The 22,142-nt window shown below is 45.3% G+C and overlaps 1 protein-coding gene across 4 annotated transcripts in view; it reads left to right on the top strand.

Moving 5' to 3' along the window:
* The window catches only part of MYT1 (myelin transcription factor 1), a 76,060-nt gene that overhangs the window by 32,851 nt on the left and 21,067 nt on the right, over positions 1-22,142 (top strand). For 3 of the 4 annotated variants that reach the window (XM_018560337.1, XM_018560329.1, XM_018560345.1), the window contains exons 2-11: positions 1,783-1,883; positions 8,540-8,591; positions 11,980-12,013; positions 14,207-14,269; positions 14,529-14,788; positions 15,645-16,466; positions 18,821-18,955; positions 19,123-19,213; positions 19,844-19,954; positions 20,721-20,935. In XM_018560337.1, coding sequence (XP_018415839.1) covers positions 1,783-1,883; positions 8,540-8,591; positions 11,980-12,013; positions 14,207-14,269; positions 14,529-14,788; positions 15,645-16,466; positions 18,821-18,955; positions 19,123-19,213; positions 19,844-19,954; positions 20,721-20,935 — 1,884 coding nt within the window. Of the gene's footprint in view, positions 1-1,782; positions 1,884-8,539; positions 8,592-11,979; positions 12,014-14,206; positions 14,270-14,528; positions 14,789-15,644; positions 16,467-17,694; positions 17,707-18,820; positions 18,956-19,122; positions 19,214-19,843; positions 19,955-20,720; positions 20,940-22,142 lie in introns of all 4 variants that reach the window. The other variant, XM_018560354.1, reaches the window with a different exon arrangement.

Genomic DNA, 22,142 nt, shown 5'->3' with positions numbered 1-22,142 from the left:
ATGGGGGGGTTGAATCACAAAACTAAACGCTTCACTTTACAGATCTTTTGGCAGGTAAACAAGCCCCGTATCTGAGCTTCCACTATTTAGCCATTTGGCCGCAGCTTAATAGAACATCAACCCCAGATAATGGTTTGGTGCCGCTGTATTTGAACATTGCATTTGATAAACAGGCAGCACATCTCCACCTGCTCCTCTCCGAGATGTGCCAGCGCCTGTCGGGGAGCGCAGCTGTCACTCATCTGTCCTTCGTGTTTGTCAGCAGCATATATTCACAATTAGCATTAAAACCACCGTTCCTTCGTGACTGGCATGTTGTGATCACTCGACACGCAACAAACGCTCGTTGTAGAGCGAAAGGGAGAGAGGGAGGACATACCGGGCCTGGTTAGAGGAAGGATAAAATGCCATTTTTACTGCAGGCAAGATTCATTACGGCGAATGCAAAAGAGAGAGTGAAGGAGGAGGGAAAAGCAATATAATAGCATAGCCCCTCACCCCACAGCCGCTCTGTGATCTATCCAGTCCTATCAAGGCATCTGCCGAGGGCTGGCAAATGAGATCACCGTGAAATCCACAGCTACTTACACGCTACATGCAACCTTAAAGAGGCCCGTGCAGCCCAGGGCACGCTTGTACTTGTCGTTCTTTCACAGTGGCGGGTGCATAGAACCCAACCGTCTCTAAATAATAAATCGCTCTGCGGCCCATATTCTGAAACAGCTGCTGCTAATGGGGTTTACCTAAGCTAAGGATAGGGTATTAGCCCTCTTGGCTTGCAGCACCCTTGTCCTCCATTAAATGCGCATTTCACGCTTTGCAGTCATCAATAGAGTGTTTTTCGTGGTGAATTATATTAAGGGTGCTGTTTCACCAGGGCAGGAAACCTTTATGTCGGCCTGGAATCCAGCTCTGGGAAAAGTCAAAAGTAAATGAAGAATATCTAGAAACATCAATCCTTGCCACCATTATAGGTCAGTTGCTGGTGTTTGCAATGTCCACAGACTGGGGATAGTCAACCTTGGCATTCTAGTTATGGTGAAACTACAAACTCCATCATCACACTGCCTCTGGGAGTCTTGCCTGATGCTGTCACAGTCTTGCAATGCCTCTGACTGAGCTGGAGTGCCAAGTTTGCCCACTGCTGTCATAGGCAAACACTTTCTGCTGGGTCTGAACCAACTTGCACCCCAATTAGGTTTTAGAGGTTGGAGGTTAAAGGGAAATCCATGGACTGCCATGGCTGAACTGTCTTCTGAAGATGTTAGTTGCTTGGCAGTAGTGCAGACCCTGTTAGGGTGTCCCTACCAATGTTTAGACACTATTTGTAGTAGTAAATAGCGGAAAATCGTTTTTTTGTATTGTACATACAGTATCTGTTGCTGGCGTCTTTGAAGGTTCTCTAGGTCAGTGGAGAAAGAAGGTCCTTCAGCACCCAAGGTGAAAAGGCCAAGGTGGGCCCTTTCCCCCACCTTGAGCTGTAAACTACTTCAGCAGTAGAGGTTTCGGGTCCTGCCCTTTTTGCTACTGCTAGCTATACCATGATTTGGATTAAGGTTGGGCCGAGGTGTAGCCTTGCTGAAGCTCTGCCCAACCTTGATCCAGGTCAGGGTTTAGCTAGCAGTAGTAAGTCACATTCAACTGGACTTGCGCTTCAACGTTGAAGATTTTTCACATCTCATCCAAGCCACTTCTTCACTTGGTAGTAATATTAGGTTGGTGACAATGTTGGTGAGGATGAGTATTTGGCTGCTAAAGTCACTTCTTCTTTGTCCCCAATAGAAAATGAATTCCGAGGTGAGCTTTTGAACCAAAGGTGGACCCGCGGGGAGAAAATCAACAGCTGTCTCACAACACCAAGACTAACCAGCCGAGAGCCCAAGGTAAGAGCAACTTGTTCCATTTATTGACCAAATTGAACTTGTTCTTATTTTGAGGCATTTTCTGATCAGCTCAGCTCAACTTTACTCAAAAAATGTCACTAGATGTCACTAGATGAAGATTTCCCATGGACAGGAGGGGTCTCACCAAGAGCACTGGGCAGCAAGACATCTATCTTCCCTTCATAGGAAGTGGAGAACAGACACTGAATAAAGATTTTCAGGAAGTTGGACATTTTCTGTGTTTAATAATGAACAGTCAAAGCTGCTCTTTATTGCCCCCTAGGAAAACAGAGACAAAATTTTAAAATTAAGGGACAGTCCCTGAAAAACCAGAGAGGGTCACATAGCGAGCCATTAATGTGCATGACACTGAGCTGAGGGCGCCGCCTGCCCTGCGATAAAAACGCAAATGAATGCACGCGCACACAAACACACGCACTGACACTAATATCATTTGGAGTGAGACAGCTTTCGGAATCCTTTGTGGCAGCCGATCAGGAAGCCACTGCTGTGTGTTTGCTTTCTGAATGGCATTGACAATGGGCCCACTGTCAGGGGTATTTAAATGAAGCAGTGGGGAAGACACCCCCAGAGGGAATACCATCAAAACAAAACATGCCTCTGTGTCTCCCACGTGACTGGAGTTTTGAAAGGGCCGCTCCTTATAGGATTCTAAGATGGGAACAGAATTTAGTGATTTATCCACAATCTGATTTTTTTGAATCACCGTTGGGAAAAAAAAAATACTTTTTGGGGCCCATAGAGAGCATTTAAAATGTGTGTCAATCCAAAACATTCCTTTTAGCTTTGGGTAGAGTTGGGAGGGATTAGAACTTCTGTTGGGTTTCTACTGCTCATTTAAAGAGATTTCTCCTCGCCTACTGCAATGATGACAACAGTGTCTTTCACTTTCTCTCTGGTATAACTGTTGTCACCAGGACAGCAAGTAAGGGGAAATCTCTCTAACAGAACCTGACAGAGGTTTCCCAGTGTGTCCAAAAGGAAGAGAAAATGTTATGACCAGACATGCGCTCTAAGCCAGTCCCTTACAATTTCAGCTTCTGGGTCTTCCAGAAACACAATCCGTCATCACACAATGCTTTTCTATCCAACAGCAGCCCCTCCAAAACAGCATGTTTCTCAACCTTTTTAACATGGAGGAACCCTTGAAATAGTTTCCAGGTCTCAGGGAACCCCTGCCATAAATTCATATATCTACAGCTTACAGCTTATTAGTCTGGTGGTCAGTGGGAAGAATTCACCTTACATTGGTGGTCAGTGGGAAGAATGTCCCTTACATTGGTGGTCAGTGGGAAGAAAGCTCCTTACATTGGTGGTCAGTGGGAAGAATGTCCCTTACATTGGTGGTCAGTGGGAAGAATATCCCTTACATTGGTGGTCAGTGAGAAGAATGTCCCTTACATTGGAGGTCAGAGGGAAGAATGTCCCTAGCATTGGAGGTCAGAGGGAAGAATGTCCCTAGCATTGGAGGTCAGAGGGAAGAATGTCCCTTACATTGGTGGTCAGAGGGAAGAATGTCCCTTACATTGGTGGTCAGTGGGAAGAATGTCCCTTACATTGGAGGTCAGTGGGAAGAATGTCCCTTACATTGGTGGTCAGTGAGAAGAATGTCCCTTACATTGGTGGTCAGTGGGAAGAATGTCCCTTACATTGGTGGTCAGTGGGAAGAATGTCCCTTACATTGGTGGTCAGTGGGAAGAATGTCCCTTACATTGGTGGTCAGTGGGAAGAATGTCCCTTACATTGGTGGTCAGTGGGAAGAATGTCCCTTACATTGGTGGTCAGTGGGAAGAATGTCCCTTACATTGGTGGTCAGTGGGAAGAATGTCCCTTACATTGGTGGTCAGTGGGAAGAATGTCCCTTACATTGGTGGTCAGTGGGAAGAATGTCCCTTACATTGGAGGTCAGTGGGAAGAATGTCCCTTACATTGGTGGTCAGTGGGAAGAATGTCCCTTACATTGGTGGTCAGTGGGAAGAATGTCCCTTACATTGGTGGTCAGTGGGAAGAATGTCCCTTACATTGGTGGTCAGTGGGAAGAATGTCCCTTACATTGGTGGTCAGTGGGAAGAATGTCCCTTACATTGGTGGTCAGTGGGAAGAATGTCCCTTACATTGGTGGTCAGTGGGAAGAATGTCCCTTACATTGGTGGTCAGTGGGAAGAATGTCCCTTACATTGGTGGTCAGTGGGAAGAATGTCCCTTACATTGGTGGTCAGTGGGAAGAATGTCCCTTACATTGGTGGTCAGTGGGAAGAATGTCCCTTACATTGGTGGTCAGTGGGAAGAATGTCCCTTACATTGGTGGTCAGTGGGAAGAATGTCCCTTACATTGGTGGTCAGTGGGAAGAATGTCCCTTACATTGGTGGTCAGTGGGAAGAATGTCCCTTACATTGGTGGTCAGTGGGAAGAATGTCCCTTACATTGGTGGTCAGTGGGAAGAATGTCCCTTACATTGGTGGTCAGTGGGAAGAATGTCCCTTACATTGGTGGTCAGTGGGAAGAATGTCCCTTACATTGGTGGTCAGTGGGAAGAATGTCCCTTACATTGGTGGTCAGTGGGAAGAATGTCCCTTACATTGGTGGTCAGTGGGAAGAATGTCCCTTACATTGGTGGTCAGTGGGAAGAATGTCCCTTACATTGGTGGTCAGTGGGAAGAATGTCCCTTACATTGGTGGTCAGTGGGAAGAATGTCCCTTACATTGGTGGTCAGTGGGAAGAATGTCCCTTACATTGGTGGTCAGTGGGAAGAATGTCCCTTACATTGGTGGTCAGTGGGAAGAATGTCCCTTACATTGGTGGTCAGTGGGAAGAATGTCCCTTACATTGGTGGTCAGTGGGAAGAATGTCCCTTACATTGGTGGTCAGTGGGAAGAATGTCCCTTACATTGGTGGTCAGTGGGAAGAATGTCCCTTACATTGGTGGTCAGTGGGAAGAATGTCCCTTACATTGGTGGTCAGTGGGAAGAATGTCCCTTACATTGGAGGTCAGTGGGAAGAATGTCCCTTACATTGGAGGTCAGTGAGAAGAATGTCCCTTACATTGTTGGTCAGTGGGAAGAATGTCCCTAGCATTGGAGGTCAGTGGGAAGAATGTCCCTTACATTGGTGATCAGTGGGAAGAATGTCCCTTACATTGGAGGTCAGAAGGAAGAATGTCCCTTACATTGGAGGTCAGTGAGAAGAATGTCCCTTACATTGGTGGTCAGTGGGAAGAATGTCCCTTACATTGGTGGTAAGTGGGAAGAATGCCCCTTACATTGGAGGTCAGAAGGAAGAATGTCCCTTACATTGGTGGTCAGTGGGAAGAATGTCCCTTACATTGGTGGTCAGGGGGAAGAATGTCCCTAGCATTGGAGGTCAGTGGGAAGAATGTCCCTTACATTGGTGGTCAGTGTGAAGAATGTCCCTTACATTGGTGATCAGTGGGAAGAATGTCCCTTACATTGGAGGTCAGAAGGAAGAATGTCCCTTACCTTGGAGGTCAGTGAGAAGAATGTCCCTTACATTGGTGGCCAGTGGGAAGAATGTCCCTTACATTGGTGGCCAGTGGGAAGGATACCCCAAGTTACAGATAACTTAGAAGATCATTGGTGTCAGTAGTTACATATCTGAAAGGAAGAATTTGCTCATTGTTCAAAGAACCCCTAGCAACCTCTGGAGGAACACTAGGATTCCGTGGAACTCTGGTTATGAAAAGCTGGTCTATAAATACAAATAAAAGAAAGGATGCTTTGAAATTCCAATACTAATTGGTATTATTGGACTCCCAATACGTGAGGATCTATGGAAAGTTAATTACACCAGCAACTAGTCTATATTTCTAAAGTCGATCCACCTATAATGCAGTTTCCTTTAAGTTTAATAAAGAAAATGCCACACGAGATTTACTTAAAACCCTCAACAGCTAGGGCCCACTTACACGTCAGCCCTTTCCACCCCCATGCTGTGGCTAAAGAGATTTGAAATGTTATTAATATTTATAGTGCTCGACTATGCCTATTCAAAATTGTGTTTTTTTAACTCTGAAGTATGAATGGATCCTTACATTTCCATACAGACTCATTGAATTACTTAAAGGGTCACTCCAACCAAAAGTTATATTTTAGCCATACGTAGAGATTGGTGGAGTGATATGGCCCCTGCCTTTAATATTTGTTAACAGTGAGATCTCCCACATGTAAATCCTGACTCTGTTCCAGCAGGTATGATGATAACCCATTATAATGGGCACAGTAGATGTACAGACCCGGGAACTCAGCACAGGAAGTGAGGGAGCTACTCATAATGGGCACAGCAGATGTACAGACCCGGGAACTCAGCACACAGATGGTGGGTGCCCCTCATAATGGGCACAGCGGGTGTACAGACCTGGGAACTCAGCACAGGGATGGTGGGAGACCCTCATAATGGGCACATCAGGTGTACAGACCCGGGAACTCAGCACAGGGATGGTGGGAGCTCCTCATAATGGGCACATCAGGTGTACAGACCCGGGAACTCAGCGCAAGGATGATGGAGTCCCTCATAATGGGCACATCAGGTGTACAGACCCGGGAACTCAGTGCAAGGATGATGGGAGCCCTTCATAATAGGCACAGCCGGTGTACAGAGCCAAGATCTCAGCACAGAGGTCTCACCAATAGAGTCCCCGGAAGATAAAAATACTATTTGTAGTCAAACCAGAATGAGCGCCAAACACATGTATTAAGAGTCCAAAAGTGTATTTTATTACATCCACGAGTGGAAGAGGGAAGACAACCTTTTTCAGGGGCCCGATGATCCTCCTTCATTAGGGGTACAAAGCGAGATTAAAAATGACACATATAGATTAACAATGAAGACAATTCAGAAAACGCTGAATATACATATGAGAATAAGAGAACAGCTACACTTCTGGACTCTCGGTACTTGTGTCTGGTGCTCCTTCTGGATCAACTACAAATAAACTACCCAAGCTAGGTGACCCCTATCTCCGGAAGGGCCTCTGCTGCCGAACCAAGGCCATTTGGCCTTAAACAAAGACTCCTTACCTAGGAAATAAGGATTTGGGCCCAGCGCCTTGCTAGGGATAATACATAGAACATCCACTGAACTATCCGTTTCGGATGGACTGACCCTTGAACGAAACATAAGCTTATTTCACAGAACATTGAAAAGAGGCCACACAAAATCGCAATAAAAACCCTACTAACCAATCACTTAATTGAATTCCAGTTATCTGCTATTAGTTACTGCTCCTCACAGTATTACCTGGCTGTCTGCAGCCGTTTATTAACAGAGAGAGCGTTCAGCACAGATCAGCGAGTGTGCTATAGGACACGCACAATAATTAGAAAGCAGATCTGGCCTTAGGCTCATTTTGTTCCCAGGAAATGGAACATCCCAGAGAGCAATCTGAGCTGGAAAAAAAAATAAAAAAATGAAAGAACCCTTCCTGCTATGCAAACACTATACAAAGCAGCAGTTCATGGCCGTACCCCGGAGAGAGCAATATGGAGTCACTTCTGTTCACTGCTGGAGCTTAGATGCCCTCTCCTGGCTCCACTCACACAGCCCATATAGTTGCCGAGTTAGCCTCACGTTTTCTATTATAAAATATGTAGGAAATTAAAAATATCTATTTTATTTTATTTTCTTTGCTTCCATTATTTTCCTGCTGCGATTGTATACAGCAGTCAAGGCCACTGTATTGTTCATTAATGTAGTAATGTAAACACTAACCAGATGACATCTAGCTTGCTAAAGCACTGTGTATGGTAAATAATGATGAAATGGACTCCAGGCAAATGGCTACATTAAATACACATATGGACGTTCTTTTACCTGCCGACATGTTTGTATTTCTGTCCACCCAGTTTTGACGTTTGCACTGCTCTGTCACACAGAACAACCAGGGCCGGATTTACTATCTCTGCTGCCCCAAGGCCAAGTTCCTCAATGCGCCCCCTACCCGCCAAACCCCCATGGAGAATGGCCTGCAATGACCTGCAAGCTGCATACAAGTGATCTCGGTGAAATAACTCGGTTGAGATAACTTGTACAAAACAAGCAGCGGCTTCCCCACTGTACATTTAGCCCTGCTTGCCCAAAGCAGGGCTAAATGTAGAAAACAACTACCCGCCCGGGCAGCGGGAGATAGGAATTCCACACCCCTGCTGCCCCTCTACTCCCTGCTGCCCCAAGGCCAGGCCTTGGTTGGCCATGTGGGAAATCCGGCCCTGAGTTCAACAATCCTGTCTGTCCGGGACAACCCTGCTCCAGTTAAGTAAGCATTACAGGTCTTGTCCTTCCCCCAGCCTGTGATTGGATAGTGAAAGGAGAAGCAGCAGACTGATGAGCTCATCTCTCTGTCACTTTTCTCTCTCCTACAATAGGAATGCACACCTGATTGGCTCCTTGTGCTGCTTGTGCCTACCTCACTCTGAGCTCTGCTACACTGGGCATTAAAGAGGCTGATAAAGTTAAATGTAATACAAAATTAATGAATACAGAGCTGCAGTAATTTGCCTGGGGTCCAAGGTTAAGCGTTATCTTTTGCCCAATTAAAACCACCTTCTGAACTGTGATTCCTCCACTTGAATTATGTTATAAATTCTGCTGACGTCACTCCCTGGAACTGTCTCGTTTCAGATGAATGTAGAACATGATGATAACAGGACACGCACACGGTCCCAAATCAGAGGTAATGCCCCTGTTATTGTATATCTCTGTTAAAACCACACTCCAGGAACCCCCCCCTCCCCTGTTTAGTGCATGTGTGAATTCACCTCCACAGGGTCATTCACTAAAGGGTGAGGAGTTTGGAGGAGGCAGGAGAATTGAATAATTTAGGACAACATACAGTCATGGCCTGTCAGATAGTGCACCACTTCGCGCAGACAATTGTTGCAATGACAAATGTTTCGGCATTCTCATGTTTATTTCTTTTGTTTGTATTGGTATGACACAAAAAAGTGGAGAAAAAAGCAGAATCTGACACATTCCACGCAAAAATGGACTGGACAAAATTATTGGCACCCTCAATCAGGGGCGTCCCGAGGCTGGGTGTCACCCGGTCTCCAGACCGGGTGACACCGTGCCGTGACGTCACCTCACGTGTGCACGATGACGTCATGCACGGCTATCTGATTGACACCTGCTGGCGGCCATCTTGGTGATGGATGCCGGCAGAGAGAGGAGGGGACGTTCACCCGGTGGGATGCCGCCGGGTCCCCTCCTCTCTCCTGACACTATCGGGCTCTTGGTCCATGACCAAGTGCCCGACTTTTTAGAGGGGGTGACACCAAAATGATTGTCAGTCATTTTGGTGTCACCCCTTCAATGGTGTTACCTGGGAGCGAGCCACACCCCCCCAACCCCCCCTTTTGATGCCACTGCCCTCAATTAATACTTGGTAGCACAGCCCTTGAAAAAAATAACTGAAATCAATGGCTTTCTGTAACCATCAATGAGTTTCTTACACCTCTCTGCAGGAATTTTGGAGAACTCTTCTTTCACCAACTGCTCCGAGTCTCTCAGATTGGAAGGGTTCCTTTTCCCAAATGCTGTTTTGAGATCTCTCCACAGGCGCTCTATGGGATTTAGATCTGTACTCATTGCTGGCCAGTCCAGTACTCTCCAGTGCTTTGTATGAAACCATTTCTGGGTGCTTTTTGACTTGTGCTTTGGGTCATTGTCCTACTGTAAGACTCATGACCTCTGACGGAGACCCAACTTTCTGACACTGGTCCCTACATTGCACCCCAGAATTCATAATGCCGTGCACACAGTCAAGACATCCAGTGCCTGAAGCAGCAAAGCAACCCCAAAACATCAATGACCCCCCAGTAGGGACTGGATTATTTTCTTTAGAGGCCTCATTTCTTTTTCTGAAAACAGTAGAATGATGGGGGCTGCACTAAAAGCTGTCATTTTGTGTCACACCAATACAAACAAAAGAAATAAACATGAAAATGCCGAAACATTTGTAATTGCAACAATTTTCTGCACTAAATACAGAGCTCTGGTGCAACCCCTTGTCCTTGCTATCCGATTGGGAGCATTCCCCAGCAATAGAAAAGTGTTCCAATGGATAGTGAGACAGTGGGGGACACATAAGAGTTTCCAAATCAAGGTCTTGCTTCACAAGACCATCTGTATTTTGGGGTATCACGCCATACACTTGCAGTTACATGCAGGCAAATTGTGGTGCCTGATCTTAAATGGAGCTTTAGGAAAGTAAGTTTCAATGACAGGGCCCCTTTAAATGACAATTTCAGGCAATGGGTAAAGTAATTCTGCCTAGAGAACATTGCAGGCATGCTAACTTCAGAACCTTCATTCAGTTTGCCTCTAAGGTGAGTTTTATCAAATCCAGTGCAGCCATATTCAAGGCTTCTGAGAGGGACTACAGTCTCTTATCCAATGATTCTATGCCATGCAGCCTCCAATGGGTGTAGCTGAGGTTGCAGCAGGCTCATACTGGGGGCAGTGCTAGAACCAGTGAGCACTGGGGTGCTGGATTGGATTCAGGTAGGGCTGCAGCTAATAATTATTTTCATAATCGATTTGTTGCCCGAATATTTTTTCGATTAATAGATTAGTTGTATTTTTAAAAAAAAATATATCTCTCTTCTCCTTCTTCTTGCTCTCCCTCTCATCTCTCTGTTTTCCTTCTTCCTATTCTTCTGCTTCTTTTCTCTCTCTCTCTCTCTCATCTTTTCTCTCTCTCTTTCTCTCTCTTCTCCTTCTTCTTTTCTCTCTCTCTCTCTCTCTCATCTTTTCTCTCTCTCTTTCTCTCTTTTCTCCTTCTTCTTTTCTCTCTCTCACACACTCTCTCTCTCACACACTCTCTCTCTCCCCTTCTCTCTCTCTCTATCCTTCTCTCTCTCTCCCCAACCAACTAATCTTTAATGAGAATAGTTGACAACTATTCTCATAATCAATTATTTGGGTGGGGAGGAGGGTGGGGGGGAAGGGGGGGGGGGGGGGGTTATTCACATAAGGATGCAAATTACAGTAACTAAGGAGTCAAGCCTTCATTTGACTGGAGTGCACCTTTAATTCATTCTAGATCTGACCGTCTCAAGGAGAGAGTAAATTTGGGGAGGGTTCAGGTAGTACATGGGCAACCAAGAAATATAACGCCAGTTTTAGAAAACTGTGTCACCCCCTCTATTGAAAATCAGCCTCATAGCATCACTGAGAATAGTGAGAGTCAAGTCTTAGACAAGGCCCATCTTGCCTATTTCAAAAAAGGAATCTCATTTATTTTTTCCGTGGAGTGGCCCTTTAATTCATCCCTTGTTAGAGTCATTCACAAATATGCACTGACACTGATTTCTCATTAATCCTGCGTGAACTCCGGATAGCCTTTAATTACATACAAGGATTCACGTCCAGAGTACAGATATCAGAGAGCGCGGGGGTCCCAGGGGGCCGTTAGTAAACGGCTGGCTGGTAAGAGATGCGAGGGCACACATGCTGGGTCTGTGTACGAGGCTGCGGTGCTCAGATTTGACTGAATGTTTAGAGGGATGGCAGGGAGGTAGAGAGGCAGGCACTGAATGCGGGGCTCCATGTCTGTGTTAAGGCAGTACTCCGCTCTTATACGCGGTGAACTCATTTCTAATAAATAGGTAGCCTGCTTACCTAATGATGGGACATAACCTACCCGTTGAGTCTTTAATTACTGAGTAAACCGGGTGGAACTTATCATTTTAGCGCAGTTGCAGAGTTCTCTGAATAGCATTTATAGTTCAGCGTTCAGTATTACATGCTGCAATTATCACAATATAAAGTCTGCCTTAATTGTTATACATTTAAAGGAATCCACTTCCTCAACATTTCTTTACTGATTCTTAACCAGGCTGTGTAAAGGTATTGATCATTCATGCTTCTATTTCTCTGTGTGACTTATCAATACATTTATTGGCTGGTTCTGCCACCTCTTTGCATGCTCCTTTTTTTTATTGGCCCTGATGATGACATCACACTCAATTCTTACCTGGCCCCTCCCCCCAGGAGACAATTTATTCCTTCTCACTAAGACTGTTGTAAATGTGTGTATATTGTTTGTGCTTTCTTTGCAGGTATCCCAGTTGAACTTATTGGACAGGATGTGAGGTAAGGAGTGAATACTTACAAGGCTCATAAGATACATTACTGCTCAATGTTGGGAGCCTCTACTGATTGGATAGGCTACATTCTCAGTGATGTCACCGGTCTCCAGTGAATGGATAGGCTGCATTCTCAGTGATGTCACCGGTCTCCAGTGAATGGATAGGCGGCATTCTCAGTGATGTCACCGGTCTCCAGTGAATGGATAGACTGCATTCTCAGTGATGTCACCGGTCTCTAGTGAATGGATAGGCTGCATTCTCAGTGATGTCACCGGTCTCTAGTGAACGGATAGGCTGCATTCTCAGTGATGTCACCGGTCTCTAGTGAATGGATAGGCTGCATTCTCAGTGATGTCACTGGTCTCTAGTAAATGTATAGGCTGCATTCTCAGTGATGTCACCGGTCTCTGGTGAATGATAGGCTGTATTCTCAGTTATGTCACCGGTCTCTAGTGAATGGACAGGCTGCATTCTCAGTGATGTCACCGGTCTCTAGTGAATGGATAGGCTGCATTCTCAGTGATGTCACCAGTCTCTAGTGAATGGATAGGCTGCATTCTCAGTGATGTCACCGGTCTCTAGTGAATGGATAGGCTGCATTCTCAGTGATGTCACCGGTCTCTAGTGAATGGATAGGCTGCATTCTCAGTGATGTCACCGGTCTCTAGTGAATGGATAGGCTGCATTCTCAGTGATGTCACCGGTCTCTAGTGAATGGATAGGCTGCATTCTCAGTGATGTCACCGGTCTCTAGTGAATGGATAGGCTGCATTCTCAGTGATGTCACCGGTCTCTAGTGAATGGATAGGCTGCATTCTCAGTGATGTCACCGGTCTCTAGTGAATGGATAGGCTGCATTCTCAGTGATGTCACCGGTCTCTAGTGAATGGATAGGCTGCATTCTCAGTGATGTCACCGGTCTCTAGTGAATGGATAGGCTGCATTCTCAGTGATGTCACCGGTCTCTAGTGAATGGATAGGCTGCATTCTCAGTGATGTCACCGGTCTCTAGTGAATGGATAGGCTGCATTCTCAGTGATGTCACCGGTCTCTAGTGAATGGATAGGCTGCATTCTCAGTGATGTCACCGGTCTCTAGTGAATGGATAGGCTGCATTCTCAGTGATGTCACCGGTCTCTAGTGAATGGATAGGCTGCATTCTCAGTGATGTCACCGGTCTCTAGTGAATGGATAGGCTGCATTCTCAGTGATGTCACCGGTCTCTAGTGAATGGATAGGCTGTATTCTCAGTGATGTCACCGGTCTCTAGTGAATGGATAGGCTGCATTCTCAGTGATGTCACCGGTCTCTAGTGAATGGATAGGCTGCAATTTCAGTGATGTCACCGGTTTCTAGTGAATGGTTAAGCTGCATTCTCAGTGATGTCACCGGTCTCTAGTGAAAGGATAGGCTGCATTCTCAGTGATGTCACCGGTCTCTAGTGAAAGGATAGGCGGCATTCTCAGTGATGTCACCGGTTTCTAGTGAATGGATAGGCTGCATTCTCAGTGATGTCACCGGTCTATAGTGAAAGGATAGGCTGCATTCTCAGTGATGTCACCGGTCTATAGTGAAAGGATAGGCTGCATTCTCAGTGATGTCATCGGTCTATAGTGAAAGGATAGGCTGAATTCTCAGTGATGTCACCGGTCTCTAGGGAAAGGATAGGCTGAATTCTCAGTGATGTCACCGGTCTCTAGGGAAAGGATAGGCTGCATTCTCAGTGATGTCACCGGTCTCTAGTGAATGTTTGTTTTTATTATTAAAAAAATTGTAGAATTCATACACAATAGACTTGAAAAGAACGCAGCGGTTAAACATTTAGTAAGAGAATAGCCTTGAGCTTCTTCTTGCCCTCTCTATCATCCTCCACAAATCCGATGTCAAATAGCATTCGTTAATTATTTCTTCATGCAGTCACCGAGTTAATGTCGGCGTGGAAGGTGTCTTCGTCTGTAGCTGCACATACAAATCTTTAATTAAGCGTAGCCATAAAACCGTAATGAAGCACTCAATTAATTAAAGTAGGTGAAGTGTTTCATCTGTTTTGGAGCACGTGGAGACCAGGTCACATGGTTCACCAGAACGCAATCCAAGCAAGTGGCACAACCATAAGCTGGAGAAAAAAGAAGGAGAAATGGTTCATTTAATTTTCAGAGTAAAATAGTTTTGTGCTTTGTTCTTTTGTTTCCTGTAGCTGTCCAACCCCAGGCTGTATTGGCTCAGGACACACCAGCGGGAAATACGCACGACACAGAAGGTAAGGCGACATCACGCATCAAACCGATGTATATTGATTTTAAAGGGCATGTATATTTTAGTTCCCTTATTTCATATAAAGATATGTTGGTGCACCCTCAGAATGTTAGACAATGCAATTAGCATGACGGTTGTAAGAGAACCAGTCAAAGGATAAGCAGCCTCTGTTTTAACAATCACTGCTTTGTAGTAGGCAGGAAGCACCGCATAAGATCACTATATATTTCAGTATTTATCAGGGTCTTTTGTTGTCATCGCAGTTTACAGAGCTGCCCCCTGGCCCGAAAACGCAAGCTGAAGGACGCGGAAGCCGAGCAGCTCCTATCATCAAAGAGGAAGGCCAATCCTCTCAAGCTGGCCATGGACGAGGGCTACAACATGGACAGCGATGGCAGCGAGGAGACAGAAGTGAAAGATGAAGAATCAGGAACAGAGGACTCCGAAGGGACATTAGTAGAAACGGAAGAGGAATCTGAAAGCACTGAACCCAAAGAGACTCCCAGCCCTGAGCCCAGAGAAGGTGCTTCTTTATCTTACACTCTGCTAGGAAAGGGTTGGTCCATCTAAAAGCAGACATTTTGGTTTCAGTTATATGCTGCTAAGTATTCTGAATAAATATCTAAAGCACCTAACTGCTAAGTAAGTCATTGGCTTCTAAGTCTTCAGTGGTGAGAACTCTGCACCAGTGAAGACTGTTAGAGAGTGCAGTCATACAATAGTGAATAGACAGAGACCACCTACATGTTACAGATGTGGATGGAAACTGGTAATATGCTGCAGGAGAGTCAGAAACTGTGAACCTGTTATATGAAAGTACTAGAGATGCCCTAGCTCCTTACAAACCAAGACTCCCACATTCTCTACTGGCTGCTGGAACCCGAGGCCATATTATGAGTACCAAAGGGTTGCATAGAGCCCTTGGGCTACAGGTTGGCTTTAAGGCTTCCTTATACCTACATCTGCTGCTGGTACAAATCAATAAACTGCAAGAAAACCTTGATAAATGCTTACATCTAATTTCCTCTGCTGATACACATTTACAAATATCCATTAATGGCATTAGGATTTCTATTCCATGACCTATTATTTAGGTTGATTGATGCTTTAATTTATGCGCCAGATTTCTGTTTGTAAAACTCCAGTTGTAGAGGTGTCAAACAAAAATCTTTCAAATGGGTCTCTGTAGTAGAAACATCATCATTGTAATTTTGGTGTTTATCCATTACCTAGTCTTCTTGCTGCTTCTCTGTGACATTGCTAATCAGGCTTTTGTTCCAGCTGTGCTTTTGAACTGCATAATTACAAGATCTGAACGTTCCGGGCGGTAATTGCCGACGTGATAAAGATAACCTATTTTCGTTTTCTCCGTGCTGCAGCTGAAAACTCTTCCACGAAAGAGGCCTATGAAGATCGACCATCGAACAACGAGACGCCCACGAAAGCCACTTACAGCAGTTATCAAGAAATCATTGCCAATTCCCTCTTAAATCTCGGCCAAATAGCAAAAGAGACCTTGGTGTCAGAGGGACACCTGCCAGAAAGTGAATTGGAAACACCCAAACCGAGCTCTGGGGTGGTGCAGATTGTCCAGCCGGAGGTGGAAGAAGCAGCGGTGGAGGAAGTATGTGACAAAGAGATCATCATCCAGACAGAAGATGCCGAAGAAGTCATCGAGGTGACCAGCGAACGAAGCAGCGAATCTTGCCTGGAGCCTCGAGAGGACGCCAACTCTGAGGAGACTTGCAAGAAGGACATGGATGACGAGGATGAAGATGAAGAAGATGATGATGTTGATGACGACGACGATGATGATGACTTAGATGATGATGAAGACGAAGAACAGACAACGGAAATGATGACCCAAGATGCCCCCCATGCTTCTCAGGGCTCGCCGAAAATTCACTGTGAAGGACAGTTCAGCCCGAAACCCGAATACTCTGTCATTGTGGAAGTCAGGTCGGACGATGACAAGGATGACGACAGCCACTCTCAAAAATCGGCCGTGACAGACGAGTCTGAAATGTACGACATGATGACCCGAGGGAACCTGGGGCTTCTGGAACAAGCGATAGCTCTGAAGGCCGAACAAGTGAAAGTTGTCCGAGAACCGAGTAGGGTGACGACTGACAATATTAAAAGCTTTCAATCCGACGAGAAGCAAAATAGATCAATAGACACCATGAGAAAAAGCTTTTATGGTAATTCAGTTTTTATTACCTACTGCATGTTAAAAACCATACCATACATGCAGGGGCATAACTAGAAATCATAGGGCCCGATAGCAAAATTTTGTATGGGGTCCTGTGATTTCTAGTTATGTCTCCTGCAGAGCCCACCTGAGATCCTACAAAGCCCACCTGAGAGTGACCCTGCAGAGCCCACCATATACTCTCTATGGTGAGCTCTGCAGGGTCTCAGGTGGACTGGTCACATCCCTACCTGCCAGCCCCGATCCGTTGTTAGCCTTCTCCAACACCCGGCCCGGCCTCCTCCTCGGTCGCCAGCGGGCCCCGACCTCCTCCACCACCGCCGGCCCTGGCCCCTTCCTCCTCCTCCACTTCTGCCACTGGTCCCTGTCCTCCTTCACCACAGCTGCTGGCTGTCACTCACTCAGCAGCAGCTGTGAGGAGGAACGTGCCACTGCACAGATCACTGACAGGTTGTCAGTCATCTGGACAACAGCGTGTTGCTCCTCACAGCCACCAGTGACAGCCAGCAGCCTGTGATGCTATGGCGACCCAAGCGGCATTTTTTAGTTACCATAAAGTGAACTTGTGGCCAGCCTATGAAATTTCAAGGAGTGCGGGGTGGGCTGAGCTGCTAAAAAAAGGACTTGTGCTCTGATCTTTGAGGATGAATTGGTCACAGTACTTGTAGCTACAGAGGTCACCGCTTGTTTTAAAGCTAATTTCCTGATTGTTAAGAATATTTAAATACTTTAAGGTCCATAACCTGTTCACAGGTTCAGTTTACATCAATCCCATCTTCTTTTACTTATGAAAGGTTTGCAGTCTATGACGAGTACTCTAACCAGCAACCTTCCAGCTGTTTGGGAACTTTAAGCAGCCTTCCTACCATCCATTTGTGTCTTTTACATCAGCCTGGTGTTCAGCTATAAATGATGAGGCAAATGCTATCACAGTTCTGAATCTGCAAAAATTGTGAAGTCCTATTTCTTATCTGGTGAAGGGAAGCACACTTTCCAAAATGCCTGCATAATGCACTTCACTATAAAGATCACTGTTCTGTTGCCAATGGTGATTAAAACTTTTGCTCTTTAAGCAATTTTAACATGCCTTTGATCCCTTCCACGGCTAGCTCTTGCTTATCTGAGAGCTTCATGAGCGTGTAAAATAATCCCTCCGAGGCCGTCTGATTGTTTACCGGAAACAGATCCTCCAAACCGAGAGGGAAAAACGATCTAAGCCATCGATCCTCGTGTCATTTTTAGCTGATGTGTGATTTTTCTTTAATGGTTCTTTTGCACCTTGTATCACTTTTCTCCAAAAAGCACCTTGCCATTGTTTCATTTTGCTGAAAATGTCAAATTATTTTAGGAGCATATTTTTTTCCCTATTAAAATATAAGGCCATGATAATAGAACATTTTATTTTTAGCACCAGCTTGGCCACAAACAATTGACCAAACAGTCCGATGCCCTTTAGTAAAAAAAGATAAAATAAAGGCCAGCCATTATTGAAGTAAACAACACACAGTTTTCATACGAAGGCTTCAACTAGACATGTAAGCTGCGGAAAATTTCGGTTCAGTTCAGTTGGGATATTTCGTTATTTCGGGATTCGGATCCAAAAATCAATTCGGTTCGGGTTTTGGATTCGGAACGAAATCCGGATTTTCGTTAGTTTCGGATGAGTTTACGAACATTCGTTGCGAGTACCACAGAAAACCATACACAGATATTAATACTAAAGCTGAAGTTCCCAGACCCAAATGGCATTCGGGGTCCGAATTTCCGAATACAATTCGGGAGCTCCAGAAAGCAATATGGGTCTGGGAGCGATATTAAAGCTGAGGCTTCCAGACCTGAATGGCATTCAGGAGCTCTCGAATGCTATTCGGAAATTCGGACTCCATTCGGGTCTTGGAGCTTCAGTTTTCGTATTATGTATATATAAGTAGTATTCCATAATATGAACGAATACTCGTTGCGGCAACATTGTGACCCATATAGACATAAAACTAAAGCTGAGGTTCCCAGACCCGAATGGTATGACCCAATGCAATTAGAAAATTTGGATTTAGACCCATTCAGATGCATTAAACCGAAAAACACATGATAAACCTGATTGGCCAGAAAAGTCACATGTCCAATTCAATTTAGTTTTTTAACGAAATTCAGATGGGATCCGAAATTCGGAAATGGAAATTCGGATGTGTCCAAATTTTGGAAAATTTGGACGAATTTTGATTCAGAACGAAACGAATCGCGCATGTCTAGCTTCCACCTCGTAGGAACATTTAGGAAACTAACTTTTAGGATGGTCATTGAGGCCTGCTCTGATGTCTCTCTTATCACCTTTTGTTTTCTCAGATGCAGCAAGACCTGAAAAGCGAGAGATCAAATGCCCTACTCCAGGTTGTGATGGCACTGGCCATGTCACCGGCCTCTATCCCCATCACAGGAGCCTCTCAGGATGTCCTCACAAAGACAGGATCCCTCCAGAGAGTAAGAACACTTTTCATTCCCCAAACTGAGCCACAAAGTGTCAAAGACGTGTGTTTGCTGCCCATGTCATTCACGACAGATATGTGTGTAATATGATGGAGATGTGGGGTGTTTTCTTCAACAAATTCTTTGCACAGATTTCTCATTCTCTGCTTATTCTTATACAGTCCTGGCCATGCACGAGAATGTATTAAAGTGTCCAACACCCGGATGTACAGGACAGGGTCACGTGAACAGCAACCGCAACACACACCGAAGGTAACTGCATTGGTGACTAAATAAAATTTCCTCTGGATGTTCTTCAGCTCATTAACTTTCACAGTGGAACTTAGAGGTATATAAAGACTGAGCCCTTATCGGGGATTGTTTTTTTGCAACTTTAAAAATTGACGCTTGCAAATTAATGAGCAGCCCCCTTCATGAAGCGAATAATCCTTTTTTGGGATTGTCTTTGTATTCCTGTTATAGCTTCTATGAAGATATTAATAAGACTGCTTATCAAAATTCATTAATATATACCAGTTAGCTTCTCCTAGGGTTCTGTTAACAGGGTTTTTTTGGTTGATAATCTTTCTGAAGCCAATATCTTGGTATGTGGCCTAAGTACAAAGGACAAAAATTATGTCTTTTGGGTATTGAAAATACTTTCAGTATAGAAAAGAACAAAGGCAGAATGGACAGAAACAATTATTTAGCTTGCACGTGCTCATGCGCTCTCTCTCTCTCTCTATACAGTATATTTACACATCATATCCTTTTACCAATGTTGAACACGAATAAGCGAATAAAGTTTTTGAGCCTGCTGCCCTTTTAAATATTACATGAAGCGAATTTGATACTGCAGATCATGTGAGTCACGGGACTTTCTTTCTTTCCTTTTTTTTTCAGTTTATCTGGATGTCCTATCGCTGCAGCCGAAAAGTTGGCTCGGTCCCACGAGAAGCAACAACAGCCCGGAGATCTCACCAAAAATAACACAAACTCCGACAGGATACTCAGGTAGATGAGGGCAAATGGCCTACATATAGATTACACACTGATATGGAAACTGGCTGGGGGTAGGTAAAGGGAAGGTGGGGCAATGCTGCAAAAGGTTTAAAGGTGCTTTGTAGTGACATTGAAGCCTGGCTGCTAATCGCTTCAGTTTTCCGTTTAGGCATGCCGTAGTGCACCAATCTGCCCCTTTGCCCTTTGTCACTAATCTGGTAACATGGGGACCCCTTTTGCTGACCTGATTGTAATGCAGAAGAAGTATTCCTGACCACACCCACTGCAGGCTCCTTGCTGTCTGTCACATACAGAAAGCCATATACTGTATATACACACACATATATATTATATATATATATATATGGTGTTAGTTCCTCACAGTCACTAGTCAGATTTATACAGTTGGTCGCGAACCGAATCAAACTGTGATCAGACCGCGATCTGGACTAGAGGAAGCCACGACCATGTGTCAGAGCAGGGAAGATGGCTGCAGTTGTGTTCATCAGCGGATTTGGAGTTTGCGAATGGAAGCAAAATTTTGCTGACCTTCCTGTTTGCGAACCGAATTGTTTGCAACAGAAGCGTTCGTGAACCAAGGTACCACTGTATTTGCCTTGTACATTTAAACCTGATTGATGGTGCAACAAAGATAGAGCAAGTTGTAAGGTGCAGATCCAGGAGGTAGACTCGACCCACCATACATGTAAGGAGCTCTGCGAAATATGGGACGTTTGAGTTGTGGCGCAGAAACAAAGTGCTTTCTTGTATCCAACAGGCCCATGTGCTTTGTGAAACAACTGGAGATCCCTCAGTACGGCAGCTACAGACCCAATATGGTTCCTGCAACGCCAAGAGCCAATCTAGCCAAGGAACTGGAAAAGTACTCCAAGGTTACCTTCGATTATGCAAGTTTCGACGCTCAGGTTTTCGGCAAACGCCTGATTGCCCCAAAGATTCAGACAAGCGAAAACTCACCCAAAGCCTTTAAATGTAAGTAACAGACACCAAGCCATAAACGGGAACTGTACTAAACAACACTATTTACATTGATCTCAAATGTCTTATATGTATTGTGAATTGCTCCGCAGAGTCAGCAAAATATTTTTATAGGCTGTTTTATCCCCCCTGGTGTGTTATGAAGCTGCATAGCATAGGGGTCAGTGGCATAACAATCGCTATAGCGACCATGCGGCCGCTTTGGGGCCCGGGCACAGGGGGCCCGGCCAGGACACCTCCCTGATGCCATGCGGGCCGCCTGGGTCGCTATGGCTTAGAACGCGCCGCTGTTCAGATCACTGTCAGTGATCTGTGCAGCGCTGCGTTCTTCTCCACAGCCGCTGCTGAGTCAACGAGAGCCAGCAGCGGCGGTGGAGGAGGCTGGATCCGGCAGGGGAGGAGGAGGCGGGGCCAGCAACAGAGAAGGAGGCGGGGCCAGTGACAAGCAGGAGGCGGGTCCTTTTCCTAATGCCCACCAGTTTGCAGAGCGAACACCTTCACTGTGGGCTTGGTTTTAACTTTTTAGTTGCGGAGTGATTCAGCACAATTCAGCTGAATAAGCAGCCGTTCTTAAAAATTTTGGAAGGAATGCATGGTTGAATTTTTGTATGTGTTTGCTAAGCAAGGTGGTGGCAGTCTGCATAGCGTTGTTTGGCGAGCTGTAAGCAACACAGAAGCTGTGGAAAAATAGTATGAGGATGCCAGTGGTCTCAAGAGTCCTTAGTGTTCATAACTAATACTACTTTCCAAGAGCCTTATGTAATCCTGCCACAGATGCTCAGCAAGGAGCGCTTAGGCTGCATGCCGGCCTGGTTGTTGCAACACAGTGGCACGCCCTCCTCTGCTGCCAAGGCCGAACGCGCACACGGCACAGCGGCAACATTGGCGGCCGGCCAAATATGCCTGTGCTGCTGACAGCTCGCTTTAGCCCCGATGAAAGAGTCATTTTTTTTGGTCCATGGGAAAATATAGTTCTCTGGCGTAATAGGATCCGCTCAGTTGCACTGTTAGAAGAGAAGCTTTCAGGGTAACTGCACTGACAAAATGCAGTCATGCGTAGCATACGGAGACTCTTGTCCTCATAGTCAGTGATTTAAATTTGCATCCTAGTTAACTTTAAAAGTGGAACTCCAGGCAAAATCAGAATTCAGGATCTCAGTTATACACCCTACTTAGTCGCCTCTCCTCCCCCTACGTCTGA

Source organism: Nanorana parkeri, unplaced genomic scaffold (assembly GCF_000935625.1).
Source record: "Nanorana parkeri isolate BGI_ZX_2015 unplaced genomic scaffold, ASM93562v1 scaffold17, whole genome shotgun sequence".
Lineage (NCBI taxonomy): Eukaryota > Metazoa > Chordata > Amphibia > Anura > Dicroglossidae > Nanorana > Nanorana parkeri.
This window is presented reverse-complemented; position numbering and strand designations above follow the sequence as displayed.